The sequence below is a fragment of the Perissodus microlepis genome, chromosome 3 (assembly GCF_051167445.1).
Source record: "Perissodus microlepis isolate ML-2025 ecotype Zambia chromosome 3, ASM5116744v1, whole genome shotgun sequence".
Taxonomy (NCBI): domain Eukaryota; kingdom Metazoa; phylum Chordata; class Actinopteri; order Cichliformes; family Cichlidae; genus Perissodus; species Perissodus microlepis.
The window spans coordinates 4,507,025-4,526,298 of NC_140463.1; the positions used below are offsets into that span (position 1 = coordinate 4,507,025).

The window sequence follows — 19,274 nt, forward strand, 5'->3', positions numbered from 1 at the left end:
AGATGACTTTAGTCTCATGAACAACATTAACTAATTGTTATTTACTAACTAATCTTAAATGACTGTTCAGCACAGAGATGAAGCCCAACAATCATGTTTTACAGTCCTGTGGTCTCAGCCTCAGATACTCAACTAATCAAAGTGATGTCATGACAAAAATGAATGACCAACAAAACATTTTTCTCCTTCATTTCTGTCAAACAATGCTGTATGTAACGTGTCTCGCGGTTAGTATCATGGTTGCTAGGCAACCTGAACAGCGCGACGAAGCGTATACCGTCCCATTTCACAAGCCTCTCACTTCCGCACTTCTCGTACTTATAGTACGCACCGTACGTAGTACGCGTAGTGCGCGTACTTCAAGCGTGCAGACCCTGAATTGGGACACAGCCACTGTAACAGGTGGAGGAGAGAGGAGAGGAAGCACAGGTGGATCCTCTGAGGAAGAGGAGCATTCCTACAAACCACATGATCACATGACCAGAGGGGCGTGGCCTTCAGTGGTCGTGGTCCTAAACACGGCATGGTAGTAATCAAGTTCATATTCAAAGACTTTTTTGTCATTGCATTTGAAAATTTCCATCACATATAAGCAATATTTAAAAATAAGTAGAGGTTAATAAAAGGATCTATGCTTTCATGAATACTCAAACTAATAGAAGTCTAAAAAAATCTCCACTATATGCATATTTTAAAACTGAAATGACTCAGTGAAGTAGTTGCCCTTTGGTTTTGGAATTCTTGAACAATTGTTCTTAGTGGTTTGTGTTCTGCGTCATTATTGCCTGTGGGAAGAAACTGATGTTGAATCTGCTGGTTCTCGTCTTCAGAGTCCTCACCTGTTCCCCTCAGGAACAGGTGATGGCCTAGATTTGAAGAGTCATGGGTGATTTTCATGACCTTGCTGAGGTAGTGTTTGTCTGCAGTTTGGGGTCAGCCTTTTTTTTGGGGGGGGGGGTTATGCCCTGTTTATGATGCATTTTCATTTGTTTTTCTCTGTGGATGAGGAACATTAATGAAAGATGATGCCAGTCTCTTTATGAAGGAGTGGTAGAAGGACACCGGGAGTTTTGACCTGAGGTAGTGCAGGCACTGCTAAGCTTACTTCACTGTGGCAGTAGTGTGAAGAGTCTAGGACATGTTCTCAGGACTTTTAATATTAACTCCTCAAAAGACACCATGGCACCAGGCATATGTGCGACCAGTCTATAGTCAATCAGGTATCAGAGGTGGATTTATTGGGCACAGAGATGATCAATGCAAACTTCAGACAGGGTGGGATGTGTTGAAGATCAGCACATGCCTCGAGGATCAAACCTGGCACAACATCAGTGAGTGGTTTCACAGTGCTGTCAGGTTGAATCAGGGTATCGGGCTGGGGTCTCTCTTCCTCAAACTTGGCAAAGAAGTGATTTAGCTCTTCTGCCAGTGAGCCATTGCTGGTGACGTGCTTCTCTACTTTCTTTGTTATCAGACAAGTTTGCAGCCATGATATCCTTTTTCATGTTTTTCTCTTGCTGCGCTGTAGCTAGCAGTGTGGATATCAACAGCACATATATACACATATCATCCATAGAGATAATAATAAATATGTACAAGCATGCTCACACACAGAAGAACAGGCACAGAGACATACATACCATGTATACCACGATACTCACGTACACTTACAATTTTGGAATCGCAGAAATCTAAGCTCAACATATGTTGGTGGTTTCTGTACTCATAGAGGGGGTCTAGTGTACACAGTTCAATGTTGCCGCTGACTGGGACGTTATCGCTGTATGGCTGATTCAGTGGATACATTAAACACACATCCCAAAAATTTGCCCAAGACAAACAGTCTTGTGTGATCTTAAACAGTAAACAGATGTTACTCTTTGCTCCCCTAACGAGATGCATGGAAAAGGAGCTTTGTTGTGATTATATTGGCTTTGACCTGATTGGCTTTAAGCCCTGGTGCTCCAGTTAATCATACACATGTGAATATTATAATTAAATTAATTAAATGTAATAGGGGAATAGATGAGGATCTTCTAGTTTTAGGCAATCCATCAGTCTGAATAGCTCTGTCGCATCTGGAGGCACAAAGTTACAAAGTTATTGGGAGCTATCTTCAGTGTGGTAAACTCACAAAGTCTGGTATTGTCAGTGTAGGACCCCTGCATATATGTTCGTGAGCTACTGGGACAGTGTGTGAATGCACAGGAGCTCCTAAGGCTTCTGAGAATGAGAAGGATGCTGAAGAATCTGCGGTGGACAAACACCTTATGTGTGTTACGTTTTTATATGACTTTTTTTTTTTTTTTTTTTAGCAATTCTATACCCAGGTCAAAAATAAATAAAAAAAATACACTGTAAGTAAGTTATATTAAATATAAATGTATCTGTCCATTGATTAGTTATGTAACTACTTGGAAGGATGGATCTCGCAGCACAAATACATTTCCAACCTATTTTAAGAGTGTGTTGTATATTATTATACATAATGCATGTATCTGGTATGTTTATAAATGTCAGGAAATCAAAAGCAAAGTGAGACTACACAAGGGCACATGTTTGAACAAGTATGGTTCATTCATCATAATTATTTATTAATCAGAAAACAAACAGTAGCCCAATATCAGAACTGTAACATGATATTGAATAGAAGCTGCCAACTTAGCTCTGCAGAGTAGGCAATCATAATGAAGCATTCATTTTAATTTGTAGATTCAAGCTGCTCTTTGCATTTTGTCCACTGGATGCCACAAAAGAGGACTGTGTTGGAAAGCTTTGAGTAACAAACCCTTTTTTAAATATGAGCTTCAATACTTCATGAAGCTTTATTTGGCCGTCGCTGGTTTCTGTCATGTGATTTAAAACAATGACAAAAAAATAAAACAGGAAGGGAGAACCATAAGTACATGACAGCATAGACGCATGAAAGAACTTATCACAGGAGGATGAGACAGGAAACAGTGAAGGAATAAAATAAAGCAACATCAACAGTAACTGGAAATAAACACTCCAGACTGAAACACTGAGGAATAACACGAAGATGAAATAGAAACAATCAGCAAACTAATAATCACATAGAAAACATTTAATAATAAACACAAAGTCCAGAAACTCAAAGAGCCAGGACCATGACAGTTTCAGCCTGCTGTATTTCCTGTGCTTGTTTCCACGGTGACTGGGGTGACCAGCTGTTGGAGAGCATGTTTGTCTCTCTGATTTCCAAAAGTGAACATGTGTCAGCAGAAACCTGTAGCTCACAAACACGTCTGCATTTATCTCTATGAAAGCCAAAGAAGAGGCCACGCCCACAAACACTGTGACAGAAGAGCCTAAAAACAGATGTTCGCCCACATCTGTGCTCAGACACAGCTGGGAGAATGACGTGCGGATAATAAAGTTTAATTGGCTGTCACATGATTCAAGCAGAAAAGCTTCTGAAACATTTTTCTTTTTCTCTCAGAGTCTTCTTTCTTCTTCCATCTCCAGCCAAGAGCTTCCCATCAGGCTGCACTCTCCACCTCACACTGACTCTACTCACTCCTTTCTTCTTCAGCTGCTCCTTCACCTGTCAGACAGCAGCCACAATGTTTGTTCTTTTCATTCAAAATCAGGAAATTCATATACATATAAACGGTGTGAGTGTAAAGGTGGACTGTGGGAACTTGCCCTTGTCAGCAGTTCTGCTTTCACAGCAGAGTCATTCAGATCCACAGGAGAGTCCTCCACATGTACTGTGATCTTCACTACCTGCCTCTTTACTGCAGACACAGAAACAGAAGCTAAATGAAGCCACCATCATTTAAACCATCACTGCTACTGCTGTGATTGCAGGGACCAGTGAATGCTCTGGGTGGGACTGCAGAGCATGTTTAGCCCTCATTCTCCATATCACACAGGTCCAGACAATGTCCCACATTTTAATTTGATCTAGTTTAGAGAAATGAACAAGTCTCTCGCACAAAACGAGGCTGACAAAAAGACGAGCTCCTTTTTAGAATGCATTCTTAAAAACTTTATTAAAATCAATTGCAGTGTGTCTGACTTTGTTTGTGTAGAAGTGTTTTTAAGCTTCCTCTCATCCTTAACATTGTCTCACACAAACATGGTCTTTGTCCCACACTAACTTTTGGAGGTGTGTTTGGGGTTGTTATCATTTGGAATACTGCCCTGTGGCCCAGTTTCTGAAGGGAGGGGATCATGATCTGCTTCAGCTTCTTCGGTATGTCACACTACATATTGGCATTCGTGGTTACCTCGATTAACTGTAGCTCCCCGGTGCCACCAGCACTCCCACCACCATGTTTGACTGTAGGTAAGACACACTTATCTCTTTCCTCACCTGGTTGCTGCCACACATTCTTGACACCATCTGAACCAAATAAGTTTATCTTGATCTTATCAGACCACAGCTAATCCATGTCCTTAGTCTGCTTGTTTGCAGCAAACTGTTTGTGGGCTTTCTTTTGCATTATCTTCACAAGAAGCTTCTTTCTGGGATAACAGCCAAGTGATGCAGTGTGTGGCGTATGGTCTGAGCACCAAGAGGCTGACCCCCCACGCATTCATACATCTATTTTCAAAAGACAAACTCTGGATATGACACTGAGCAATTGCACTCAACTTCTTTGGTCGACCGTGGCAAGGTTTGTTCTGAGTGGAACCTGTCCTGTTAAACTGTTGTATGGTGTTGACCACTGTGCTGCAGCTCAGTTTCAAAGTGTTGGCAATATTCTTTCAGCCTAGGCCATCTTTATGTAGAGTAACAATTCTTTTTTTCAGACCCTCAGAGAATTTTTTGCCATAATGTGCCATGTTAGAGTTCCAGTGACCAGTATGACAGAGTATGAGAGCGATAACACCAAATTCAACACACCTGCTCCCCATTTGCACCATGGCCCTGTAACATTAACAGGTCACATGACACCAGGAAAGGAAAATGGCTAATTGGGCACAATTTGGACATTTTCACCTTGGGTTATACTGACTAGAGGTGGCTTTTAATTATCGATTTTCCGATACAAATCGATTCTAGCTTTAATAACGCGATATTGATTCATTAAAATCCTGAATCGATTTTTAAATATTCATTAATTTTGCCCGAAATGCTAGAATCTCAGGTTAAACCTCACAAAATTTTGACAACCACCACATTGCTAAAAACGTAAATGAGAGCAGGTACACGGATTCTGCATGAAGACGTAAACACAAAGTGAGGACCCGACGCATCAGAATCAGTGAGTGTCGGCTTTCTTACCCGACAGGACATACACGGACGTGCACTTTTCACTTAAAGTTGTGAAGATGTAATTTCGTGGCATAGCCACAAGGGGGAGAGAGCTATGGGTGTGATAAGCCGTGGCAATGCTCCTGTAGCACAGACAAGGAAAGGCCTGCAGACCGAATGCAACTCATGTCTCCTGTCTCTGCTTTTCTGTTTAAAAACAGGATCCATAGAAGACCTGTAACATATGCTTTAAGTGTCTTTCATCTACTATTAGTTATCTTAAATATACATCACCATGCAAAAGTCTTTTTTTGTTTGGTTTGTTAAGCCACCTAATTCTGACCTGCAAATCACTCAAGCATAAAATACGTTGATCTTGAACTCTCTGAGGGTTTACCTTATATAAACTATATTTCCGTTTTGGAAAATTTAGTAAGTCTCTGCAGCTGTTTCCCATTTCTCTCCAGAAAATGCAGAAATTACAGGTGGCTCAAGACTTTTGCACAACACTGTGTGTAAAATTGCTTGTGATCCTTAAAAGAAAGACAGTGAAAGCTCACCAGGTGTAGGGAGGCTGTAGCAGACAAATGGTAATCTTGTTTCACAGGACAAAGTCTTCCATTCTCCTGAACGAGTCAGAGCTGCACAGATTGTACTCATACCCCTAAACGGGTTCATCCCACTGGCCCAGTTTGAGAATGAGTACTTTGTGCCGTCAGACCAGTAAATGTGTGGCTCTCTGTGCAGGCCAATCCACACCCTTTTACTCTGAGCCTTTTCATGGACTTGTTGGTTCTCTCCGTCGTTCTTGACAGTGGCCAGGTCCAAGAAGTTCTCCCTGCAGTACCTCTGAGCATCGGACCAACTCATTTCTTTATCCACCAAATCAAACTCAGGGTTCATCCGTGATCCTGAAAGTTAAAATGTAGAAACTTTTTGTCTTGTTGCATGCTCAATCATCGAGATAAGGAAATCCAATAAGTTAATTGTATTCATCTGGACGTTTTCAGTGAGAGAAACGGTTCATCAACACCCAAAAGCCTTCTTCAGTTTCAGCTGACTGCAGGTTTCCTTAACCTTTTAAAAAGTACTTTTATGCAATGACTGAAACTAGAACGAAACCGAATGAAATGGTCTTTGATTGCTGGTCAATGGTCATGACAATTTGCATATTAATGATCGTAAACTGACCTCACAGCCCATTGTTTATGCATTGGGTTAGTTTTTCCATTGTGCAAAGGTGTTTATAAGGTTTGGGAAACCCGCAGTCAGCTGATGATGATGATGATGATGATGATGATGATGATGATGATGATGATGATGAAACATTTCTCCCACTGAAAACGTTACGTCTAGTTGAACATAATCCACTTTTTGGAATGGAATTTTTTCTTTGTAATGGTGCACTGAAATCAAAGTTTAAAGTTTAAAAGTTTAAAATCAAATGTAGGGTTTTTTTCTACCTCTGTAGCAAATAAACTGGAGCTTCTTACTGCACTGATAATCCCACCATTTTCCTTTTAAAGAGGACACACAGAACTGAACCCCAGAGTAAAAATCTGGTTCATATTCAGAAGTGTCCCAGTTCCTGTAGTCAGCTCCACTCCCTGTGAGCCCATCTGACCACCTCCAGCTGATCTGACTGTACAGACCGATCCAGAGCTCAGAGCTGTGAGCAGCAGGTGAAACTGTGCTGTTCAGCTGCTTCATTTCTTCAGTGTTCTCGATGGAGGCCAGGTCTGTGTGAGTCTGTTTGCAGTAGCTCTGAGCTTCAGTCCAAGTCTTTGCATCATCAACATAGTGGTACTGATGGGGACAGCATGTGCAGACAAACCAGCCTGAAAGGGAAAACGTTTGACTGGGTCAGTTTGTAGAGACACTCTGAGTCTATCTGAGACTCTGGGCCTATCAGGGACTAAGACTGATCTGAGTAATAAATGCTGTTGTAGATGACAAACAGCTGGACTTACCTGAGAAGCAGCAGACACACAGCAGGATCCTCTCCATGATGCTGCTGCTCTGGATTCTGTGTGTCAGCAGATTCACTCACTGATCTCTGTTTGCTGCTTAGACTCATTTACACACATTCAAACCAGCTTCATCATTTCACTGGAAATCCTGATGTATGCAAAACCTCACTCTGTGCTCTCCATGCACAGCTGTGAGCTCACATCTTATCTTCCACAATAAAGTCTGACGCACAACACTGCTCACTGTCTCCATCCAGCACACAGTGAGAGCATGAGGGAGTGAGCAGGTGTGGTCCTGGTACTCCTGTCATGTTGTTGATCAGAGTCCAGTGCAGTCCATATGCAGCACTGTTACTTTGTTTCACTTTATTTGGACTTGGCTCTGAACATCGTGTCATAACTTACATTTGCCTTCAAAAGTGTGGCAGCCATCTATAACCTGTGCAAAACACACAGCTGCTGTGTGTCCTTTCACACACACACATTTACACACAGTGTGTGTCACCACCAGCTAATGTTCTAAAAATCACGTACTCATCCTAAACTCTGTGCGAACGTCCATCAGCACCGCTACCATCTGACTGTGGCTCAGAGCATTCAGAGCCTTCAACACAGGATGTGACATCATCAACAGTGATGACGGGCTCCACAGTAAATATATGAGCGAACATGAACAGCTGGGAGCTCAGCTCATTATAAACAGATCAGCTCATGCAGCAGTGACTTGTGCTGAAGGTCAAATCAGTGAATCCTCAGAGGAACAGCAGCTCTCACACACGGACAAAGAGTTTGTGCAACAAGCCAAATATTTGAGTTTGTGCTGCTTCATGAATCAAAATTACAGTAAGAATATTTAAACTAGTGACCTGATGCTGTCACATCACAGCCACACAGCACTCTGACTCTTCCTCATATCCACCGGGGCAACTCTGTGCTACAAACAACATGAAATGGTTGATAAACAGCAGCTCAGCTGGATAACGGTTATTCTCTTCTAAGCTTCACATGGAGGTAAATGAATATGAAGCTTCATCTGTCAGTCTAACCAAATCTCATCATTTCCATTGCTGACCTCAGAGCTTTATCAGCTCTCTGTCCTTGAAGCAACACTTTCATTTGCTTCATCAAACACAGATATCGCCCATGTTTGAATGTTTCCCTGTTCAGCAGCTGAATGTATTTATGAACTGTGAGTACTGAGATCGGTCCCACTCACCCAGTCCACAGTCTTCCATTTATGTCCTTGTTTACACAGATGTCTTTCAGGTGTTTCAGTGCTCTTTCCATGGAGACAGTGAGAAACCGGTGAGAGGAAGTAGAATCAAAGAGAAATACATAATCAGGGTGGATGCAGGACCAAAGCGCAGGACTCTGAATGCAGAAACACGAAGTTCAAACCAACGAAGAGGTTCATCAGAAATTCACAACAACACAATGCAAAGTACTTTGTATTAAGTCATTGAATTTGTGGAGCCACCACATCCATGAACTTTCTTAATGTGTTCATAGTGAGGTTGTCTTGGTGTGTGGGAGTGTCTGGAAATTTTCCAGGGGGAGAAACCACCAGCCTCTTTTCCATGGTTTGAGCCATTCTCTATTGAATCCACTAATCCCAGTGTTGGTGCCTCTTAAAGGACGTTTAGCCCATCTTGAGCAGGAAGCCAAAGAGAGGGAACTGGAGTTCTAGCTCAAGTGTCGGCAACTGGAAGTTGAGACAGCTGTTAGGATGCGTCAGCTGGAGTTGCAACCTAATAAACTATCTCCTGAGCCTTCTGCTCCCCTTCGGTGAAGGATGAAGATAATGTTAGTAATCGTTCAGATTGACCTCCCCCTGCGCCTACACCTCCAACATTTGACGCAGGCAAAGATATTGCCCTGGTTCCACCATTCCAGGAGACATGAGGGCGTTACTGTTGCCCTGCACTGGGGCAAGGAGGTTTGGTCCCTTTTTCCTCAGTGCAAATAGTTGGTAAAGGACAGGAAGTATGTGCAGCTCTCACTATTGAGGACAGTCTTGTGTATGACAATGTCAACTCAGGGCCTATGACTTGGTGCATGAGGAATACAGGCAGCATTTCAGAACCTTGAGGAAATCTACTGCACAGACATTTCTTGAGTTTGCAAGGGGGAAAGGGATACTTTCTGACAGGTGGTGCCAGGAAAGCTAAGTTAAACTTTAACACACTTTGTGAAATAGTATTGTTGGAGGAATTTGAAAACTGTTCCCGAGCATACAGTGTTGTACCTGGATGAGCAAAAAGTTACCACTTTGCAAGAGGCAGCTATCCTGTCAGAATTTGCTTTGACACAAAATTTTTGTGGGTAAATTGGAATCATCCTCTCATGACCAAATGGGGAAAGAGATAAAGCCCCACTCTCAACTTCTCAACCCGGTTCTCCGGGTTCTAAGTCTGATAAACAATGGTTTTACTGTCACATATAGTGTTATGATCCAATGTTGTCAGTGTTTGTTTATGTGTGACTCCTCCCACCAGAGGATGGCTGTGGGTCTTTCCCCTTTCTCTCTTAGGAGGTGGACATCTGGGCGTGCCTTCTGAGTAGCTGGGTGGAGTCTCTTCCTGTCCTGGGATTGGATAATTGGTTGATCACCTCCAGTACTTAACTACCAGATGACAGCCACCTGGCCCCCTCTCTACTAGCCTCCACCATCCAACAAATAGCATGTGTTTTTGAGTCGTTGTTTCATAGAGTGTCTTTACCCGTGTGTGTGTGTGTGTGTGGCGTTAGCATCTTAATTTTGTAAATAGCTGTAAATAGATTTGTAAAGTAGCAATTGTGTATTTTGTTCACCTTGTATATATTCTTCACTGCAGCAGCCTAGTAGGCGTGAGAAGCCATTTTTGTTTGAGTTTTCTCCTGTTTTTCATTTAGGAAGTTAGGTAAGTGAATTGTTTTTTGTTTGGTTTTCATTTGTGTAGGAAAGCGTAGGGACCATTAGGGAGTTTTGTTTGTTATTTTTGGCACTGCTTACTGCTGAAGCAAATAAATGGCTGCTTAGCACTTTAAAAGATACTACTGTTTGTGTTCTTGTTTTGGTGGAGTGGGAGTGGGCCAATTTCTTGTGTTCAATACACGCCTAGACAAAGAACGTAACAATAGTTTCTGACTGTTTGGCCTTTAAATGTAAGCAGGTGCCCCAGCAACCAAAACAAGCTAAATGGGTTGGCTGGTCAAATTACTGAACTCTTCCCCTCATGTGACCACGAGTGAACCCAATAAGTGTTTTAAACCCTTCATTTTTGATGGTTTTGTCTCCTTAACATGGGATTCCTGGGGATGAGAAGCCAGTAAAAATACTGAGAGACACGGGGCTCACATTCATTTTTGCTGGCTGACATTTTACCAGTCAGCAATGAGTCATCCTGTATGCAAGTACAGTAGTGCAAGGGATTGGAATGGCCCATGTACCAGCATCATTACATCATGTACAATTGAAGCTAGCCTCTGGTTTCTTCAATATTGCGGTGCGAAACTAATTTCCTATTCAGGGTGTTGAATTTATAATGGGAAATGATATTATTGGGGACAAGGTGTTCCCTGTTCCTGAACTGGTGGATAAACCCAGCTGTGTGCTAGAGGAGGATGAGATGTCGAAATCCCACCCTGAAGCATTTTCTGTTAGTGTCCTTAACAGGTTGCAAGCTCGTAAGCTGGCAGAAGTGAACTTGAGTGAGACTGTTCTTGGACCTATTCTAATTGAGGTGGATCGTAGAATAATGTAGCCAATTTTAGCAGGGGTGTGATCATCACTGTAGGATGTGTGTGTAATGTGAAGTGTTTGTGCATCGCGGTCACACATCTATCCAACCATCTTTTCCTGCATGAGTTTGTGTGTCCTCTACGAAAAGCTTGAGAGCTGCTTCAAATCAGCACTCGATGAGCAGAATCCAACTACCACATCATAAATGTGTAGGGGAGGAACAGACAAATATCTAACCATGCAGTTTAAAGCATGGTTTACAAATTTAAGTACAACAATGACAACATTTAACAATTTACTCTGATATTATTATTTCATCAGTGCGAGCAAACATCAAAGCGATTTGAGCCTGAACAGAAACACATGAAAGGAAATCCTGTTCATTTATTAATCACATAAAAAGAGACCAAAGAGTCAAACTGTGAGTCACAGTCAGGGCTTAAAGTGGGCCATGTTTTTATTTGATATGTTTTTGGGACAACAGCTGAACGACTGCAGGTGTCTGTAAGTTGTGTTAGCGCTACTTTAGCATCTAGCTAGCCCTGCTGAAGAGGAGCGAGCATAAAGGGAGGAACGTTTTTGAAGTGTCAGCTAATTTCAAATGCAGCGTTTCTATCAGCTCAACAAACATCAGCAAACACACAAACTGTTTGTGTGCAGTTTGTCTCACAGTGTGTTGCAGCTAAAGGTCCAGCTGCTGTATTTCACAGGGAGAGAAAAGAAAGAAAAGCTGCTGTAGGAGAGGAACCCAAGCTTTGGCATCGCTCCGAAAACTATCGCTGATCCTTTTACTCGCTGGCTTTCAAATAAAAGCTGAAATGAAATTTGTGGCGTTTGCAGGATCTAATCAATCACACAGGATCAGGGGATAAGACAGCAGAGCAGCTGATTTTACACCTGAAGATAAAACTGTAATATTAGAAACATGTGAAGATATTACAGACACAATACAGACTGCAGCTCAGACAGCTGCTGTGTGTGTGTGTGTGTGTGTGTGTGTACTTTAACTCCTTTATTTCACACAGACAGCTTCAGCATTTGTTCTGCTTTCTCTGCTTTTATTTGACTTTAACAGAAAAACACGACTAGAATTTACACAAACGTGTTTACAGGCTGACTTTAATGTGTTTCTACACATGCTTGTCCTCTGGTCATGTGATCATGTGGTTTGTAGGAACGCTCCTCTTCCTCAGAGGATCCACCTGTGCTTCCTCTCCTCTCTCCTCCACCTGTTACAGTGAGGGAACGTCCTCCATGATGGAGGAGCTGCTGGAAAGTGCTGAGAGTTTCCTCCAGAGTGAGACCTCTGTCACTGTTCAGAGGATCTACGGCAGCAGAGACCTTCATGGACACTAAAAGTCTCAAACACACAACAACAACATCCCACTGACTCCACTCTGACATCACTGATCAATAATCAAAGAACACACAGATCAAACTGATTGATCAGCCATCAGAGGAGTCGGATCAATGGAGCTGCTTCTGTTCCTGATGTCCCCTGTTTGATCCTGGACCTGAACCCCCTGCAGAGGAGACACAAGACAGTCAGACAGACACACACACACACACACACACACACACACACACACACACACACACACACACACAGAAAAACACAGAAAAACACAGAGATAAACAAACCTTTGACTTTGAGCAGTACGGTTTTGTATCTTCGGATTTCTCTGCTCCAGGCTGCACATCCATATCTCCCACTGTCTCTCTCTGTGGGGTGTTTCAGGGTCAGACTGAGGTCTCCAGTTTTCAGCAGGTCTTCATTCATCTTTGTTCGGTCTCTGTAAACCTGGTGCTGTTCTTCGGGCTGGTCAGAGAGGTTTCTATACACGTGGACTTTTATTAATGGTTTAGGTTCAAAACGTTCCCACAGCACTTTAGCATCAACTGGCAGGTTTTGTGTGGTTTTGAAGGGCAGCTGGACAGACTCCGCCCCCTCCTCTACCTCCACCTGACAGACTGAGAGGACAACAAACACAACATGAGCTGTACAAAGTGTGATTGGTGTTCACAGAGCAGCATCATGTGACTCTTGTTCTGCACTAAATGAAGCGATGGAGTGGCGCCTCCTTCAGGCAGAGAAACAGCTCATGGAGAGAAATAATTATTAGAGCAAAAACAAGAGTGGAGCTGCAAATAAGGCCGAGAGGAACGCTGCAGAAAACTGTTCATGTGTGAATTCATAACTTCATAGATTTCTTTGAGCACTAAAATCAGAGCTTCTTCTATTTCTAATATGACAGCTGTACATTAGAGCTGGAACACTTTAAATGTGAGCCATAAAAACATGATACTCTACAAGTGCATTCAGCTCTGACACTGTCACATCATGAAGGAGACGTGGAAATCACTTTGTTACACAAATCAAAGTCAAATCAATTCTATTGATGGATGTTGCCGCGCCAGATCCGCGGCCCCGAACCGTAGTAAGGAAACCTCTGGCAGTTACTTGAAGGTTCCGTAACTGGCTCGTAGCCGGCAACAGCTTACTATACAGGTCAACTCCGCTAGCAAAAAGATTGAAGGAGGCGTAGGAAACTGCTTCACCGAACTTTATTTCTTCTCCAAGGCACGAACACCGCGTACAGTGGGCTGAAACAGTTCACTCACAGCGAGCATCGCCGACACAACTCTGGCTGTCGAGGGAGTTATTATATTCCTTTTATTTATTTTCTTTCCATCTCTTCTGTAGCTAACCGTTACTTTTCCCCTTCTCCGCTCTCTCTCTCTACACACCCACACCAGGCAGTCCCGCTACACACATCCCGAATACATTTCCCATCAGGCTTCACCCTTAAAGGGCCATGCCTGTAACACTACCCCCACTCTGGATGATAATTAAACCCTTAACATCATTCCAGCACATGAACCCCCCATTAACAAGGAAACATACAGCATTCTATGCGGGACAGCAGTCATGCCCCCAGTCCATAAATGGCGATCCTTAGGAGGGAACAATCTTGAAGTAGACAACTGTCCATATCTTGCATACAAAAAAAACATAGAATGTACAGGGTTCACTTTGAGGAGGGTGCAAGTCAATGTCCATATCCCGTCCTTCACATATACAGTATTCACAAAGAAAGAAAAAAAACACACACACAACAGCATTTACATCGATCCCATGAGCGTTCAGAGGTGATGCCCATATTATCCAAGATGCGCTATGACATTAAGGCACTACAGCTGAACGTTTGCCCCTCTCTTACACCATTTGCCCCTATATCCAGCTTTACTTCATTAGTATAAACAGTTCAAACAATAACTTGCAGCCCGTCGACAGCCATATTACCAGCAAACAGAAAGACAAACAAGCCCAACAGTACACGTAAGAATAGCCCCCTGTAACAACTCAATCTACAACAGTCATATCACTTAACATATGTAACATGAACAATTTTTTTATTTTTTATTTTTTTATGTTCGAACGACTGAGCAGGGCAGCGATCCGCCTACACCCCGACTCAGTTTGGACATACTAGCCTAGTGACTGACCCAGTCATCAAACATGTCCGGCGCCCGCTGCACACGCTGTGGTCTGGAACAGGGTGTGGACCTGAAGGAAGGGTGATGTCCTGGTCCTTCAGCCTCATCCACGTAAGGCTGAACAGGGCTGGCTGGCAACCCGCTACCGTCTCCTAGAGCGGGTGGCGGAGAGCCAGTTCTCAGGGAAGCACCAGTATCTGGTTGATCTGCCCCGGATGGGGCCTCCCACAAGTCGAAGGGACCGAAATCAATGTCAGAATCGCTTTTGTCGAGCGCTGGAGGAGGCACCTCGATAGGTGCTGCCTGGTCGGAGTCTTGGAAGACCCAGCTGTTGTCCAGCGGCGTTCTTGAGTGATAAGGCTTGAGTCTGTCGTGATGAACCACTTTAGCCTTTGCTCGGGGCCCCTTTTTAATGCAGTAGACCAAATCATCCAGCAGGCCCACTACGAAGTAGGGGCCCTCATAGGAAGGCAAAAACTTGCGAACCTTGTGCCGCACTCTCTTGGTCCCTTTGATCAGATGCCACACTGCAGTGCCGACTTGATGCTGAACTTGGCAGACATTCTTATCGTACTGTTTCTTAGCACGCTCAACAGATTTCCCGAGAGCCTCCCGTGCCAGTTGGTGGGAAAGCTCCAGCCTTTCCCTGAGTTGCACCACATACTGTGGTGCAGTGCAGTTGGGGGTGTCGTCGGCTGGCAGACCCGCAACCAGGTCAATAGGCTCGGTTATCTCTCGCCCCAGAAGCATCATGTTTGGGGTCAGTCCTGTGGAGCTGTGTTTAGTTGCCCGATAAGCCATGACAGCATATGGGATCATTATATCCCAGTCCCAGTGGCAGCGCTCTGCGGTGGTGGCTAAGGCCTTCTGAAGGGTAGCATTAAAACGCTCTACCTGGCCATCGGACTGTGGATGAAACGGCGTGGTGCGCGTCTTTTTGATTCCGAACAGTTCGCACATCCCCTGGAACACAGCTGACTCAAAGTTGGTGCCCTGGTCACTATGCAGAGACTGTGGGGCTCCATATCTACACACCCACTCCGCAACAACCTTTTCTGCCACCGTGGGTGCTTGTCCATCGGGGACTGGATAAGCCTCCACCCACTTGCTGAAATAGTCTTGTACCACCAATATGAACCGGTTATGCCTCTCTGTTTCGTTCAACAGTCCCATCAGATCGACTGCAATCCTCTCCATGGGGGCGCCAACACGTACCGTGCCCATCGCTGCCTGGGGGGTTTTTAGGGGCCGCGCCCTTTCAGCACAACTGGTGCAAGTGCGGTATCACAGGGTCACATCATCTTTCATGTTGTACCAGTAGTACCTATTCTTCAGGCGTGCCAGGGTCCTTTCTGCCCCAAAGTGGCCGCCCACTGGGCCATCGTGCATCTGCTGCATTACGGAGTAACGATAGGTGTGAGGCAGAAGGATTTGGGGGAAAAACACATTACTTTCTGTACAGTGGAATTTCCTCACCAGTACTCCATCTTTTAGGTACAGTCTTTTCCACTGCGCCCAGTAGGCTTTGGTTGCGGGGCTGCATGCTGCTACATCAGCCCAGACTGGCCGACCTCCCCCCTTTTCCTTCCATTCCCAAACTGGGCCTATATCCACGTCGTTCTTCTGGCTAGCCAAGAGCTGTTCTGGGGTCCACCCACTGAACAAGCTAGTGTGATGTGACTCATCCACCCGGTGGATATTTGGGCGGGTGTCGTGGCTACTACCGGAACAACAGTCCACTGCTGCTACGGGTGCACACTCTGGTCCTGCTACCCGGCTTTTCCCATTGTTACCATCAGGCCCCACTACCCCCACTGGGGGCTGCCCTGGGGGGGTTATGCTGGTACAACAGTCCTCTAAGTTACACTGCACACCTTTATGCTCGAACCGGCCGCTGTTGATGGTGGGCTCTGGAAGTGTGCACGGGCATGAAGCGCGGCAGGGTCTCCTGGAAAGTGCATCCGCATTCTGGTGGTTTTTCCCAGGTCGGTGCAGCACCTGGAAGTTATACTCTGCCAGCTTCTCCAACCAGCGGGACAGCTGGCCCTCGGGCTCCCTTAGCCTGGTCAGCCAGCGGAGGCTGCTATGGTCAGTCCGGACAGTGAACGGCCTACCCAGCAGGTACTGTCTGAAGTGGGAAGTGAACGCCACAACCGCCAGAAGCTCTCGCCTGGTCGTACAATAGTTTTGTTTGGTAGCTGACAGCCGCCTGCTCCCATAAGCCAAGACCCGCTCTTCGCCCCCTTGCACTTGGGAGAGAATTGCTCCGATCCCACAATCGCTGGCATCAGTGTCAAGTAACAAGTGACCCTGGTCCAGTGGGTAACCCAGGACAGGGGCTGCTGTAAGCCGTTTTTTTAATTCCTGGAATGCTTCCTCGCACTCAGCAGTCCAGTTAAAACGGGCATACTTCTTAGTGAGTTCGTGGAGGGGTTTGGCTATTGTGGCAAAGTCCTCCACGAATCGGCGGTAGTATGAGGCTAAGCCAACAAACTGACGCACTTCTGTGATGGTCCGCGGTGTAGGCCAGTCCGTCACCTGCTGAACTTTCTGGGGATCTGTGGAAATACCTCCAGCAGAGATGATATGGCCCAGACAGGCCACCTGCTCCCGAAACAGGCAGCATTTAGATGGCTTCAGTTTTAGGTTGGCTCCACGCAATCTGATGAACACTTGCTCGAGCCGCTCCAGCATCTGGGTGCTATCCTGACCCAGGACAATGATGTCATCTAGGTACACTAAGCACGTCTCCCACTGCAGCCCAGCCAGGACTCTATCCATAAGCCTTTGGAATGTGGCCGGTGCATTGCACAGTCCAAACGGCATCACATTCCACTCGAACAATCCCTTACGGGTACAAAATGCAGCTGCTTTTCAGGCTCTGGGGGTCATCTCTACCTGCCAGTACCCTGATGTCAGGTCTAGTGTACTGAAGTACTTGGCAGTGGAAAGCGTGTCAAGGGTGTCCTGGATGCGTGGCAGGGGATAAGCGTCTTTAAGGGTTCATTCATTTAGTAGTCTATAGTCCACACATAGTCTGGGACTCTGGTCTTTCTTCTTCACCATCACAATTGGAGCAGCCCAGCCGCTATTGCTAGGTTGAGCTAGCCCAGCCTCCAGGCTCTGCTGTACTTGCTGGTCGGCCGCTATTTGTTTGTCCCCTGCCATCCTGCGCGGCGGGTGCTTAACTGGTGGCTCTGGCGTGGTCAGGATGTCATGCTGGACAACACCAGTGCGACCAAGGTCATTTGGGCCAGTGGAGAAGACATCACCATAGGACCTCAGCAGGCCTGCCAGTTCGCAGCAGGCAATGTGAGTCAAACCAGGGCTGCTCTCAGCATAAAGGGCCTGCAAATGGCTTGGCACAGAAGCAGGGGGAGTACCATTAAGCTCGAGGGCTGCCAAGACCCTTGGTGGGTGACTCCCCGACCCCTCCAGGACCTGCACCGGCTGAAGAACCCCTGCCACGGCACCCCGCTTTAAGGTAACAGCTGAAGCCCCAGGGTTTAAGACTCTGATTGGGATGCTAGAGGGTTTACGAGGTTGCACAACTGCGTGAGCCACCAGCACTTGGTGCTTCTCCACAAAGCCCTTTGTGGGGCTTAGCATCATGTCTCTATGAGCGGCACAATGGAAGCTGGAAAACCCGGGGACCACATACTTGCAGCCTGGTTCCAAAACCGTAGTGCGTGCCACATTTAACAACAAGCACCTGGGGTTGAGGGCACAAGCCAAAGCATGGTATCTTTTCATCAAACAGGGTTATCTCTTGGCGGCCGTAGTCTAAGCAAGCGCACGATTGTTGCAGGAAAGGGTGCCCCAGGATAACTTCAGTGCCCTCAGCCATGTCGGCCAAAAGAAAGTCTACATTTTTAACACCGCTCCCCACATGTACAGGCAGGATGACCTCACCCAGGACGGCCAATCCCTCTGGACCAATGCCTTGTAGAGTCTGAGCAATGGATGCCTGCACCTGGGGTCTTGACTCTGCGGGGATGGTGTTAAAATAGTGGAGGGGCAGCACATTCCGCCGTGCACCAGAATCCAGTAAGGCCCGTATTTCCCGTCCCTGTATTACTATCTGGACACACATCACATCTTGGCCTCTGTTGTGGAACACTGTGCAAAGGAGGCGTACGCTCTGGGAGATTGATTGACAATAGTAATGATGAGGCACATGATCAATAGTGGGTCAACGACCTTCTTGGGGCGCTCTCTCACCAGGGCTTAAAATCTGGAACTCTGCACCTGGTATTAGCACTGAAGAAGCTTCTTAGATCAGAAGTGAAATATCTAGAAGAAACTTAACCCTCTGGGCTCTATGGTGGCCACTTCACCTTTCTTTTTTCAACCATTCTCGCTGTGTTAATAAAAAGGGAATGAAACTTCCCAAAGGTCTAGATTGTTTCCAGATTTTTTAATTTTCATCAGCTGCTTACATATATCAATAATAATATACCAATAATATTCACTATACATCAAATTGTTCCTCTTGGTTCTATCTTGGCCATTTTTGGCCAATTGAAACCCATTATAATAATGACCTTTATCGATTATTTGCTATTGACAGTAGTAAATCATGCAATTTAGGTCAAATTGCTTTCATTCTAAACTCAACACAGGAAAATACTAGTTTTTAATGTTTTTTCTTAACCAAATTGCACAATTTTACCAATTTTTGGCCAAAGAAGCAATTTCATGTAATATTCTTAGTTTCCAATAGGGGCGTTTGATGGCTTACCACACTCCAAAGGACCAAAAGAATGACACAGTTTTGACATAGGTTTGATCTTAAGGATCTAATAGTTTGTGTTTGTGCATGACATTGCAGCACAAATATGTATTTGCAAGATAGACTGGA

At 45.0% G+C, this 19,274-nt stretch overlaps 1 protein-coding gene across 1 annotated transcript in view; it reads right to left on the bottom strand.

The window, feature by feature from the left end:
- Positions 1 to 11,974: 11,974 nt before the first annotated feature.
- LOC146389516 (uncharacterized) overlaps positions 11,975 to 19,274 on the bottom strand; it is a 79,948-nt gene continuing 72,648 nt past the window's right edge. The window contains exons 9-10 of the mRNA XM_084910501.1: positions 12,543 to 12,886; positions 11,975 to 12,438 (exon numbers count right to left, since the gene is read on the bottom strand). Of these exons, the coding sequence (XP_084766627.1) occupies positions 12,349 to 12,438; positions 12,543 to 12,886 (434 nt within the window). The 3' untranslated portion in view covers positions 11,975 to 12,348. The remainder of the gene's footprint in view (positions 12,439 to 12,542; positions 12,887 to 19,274) is intronic.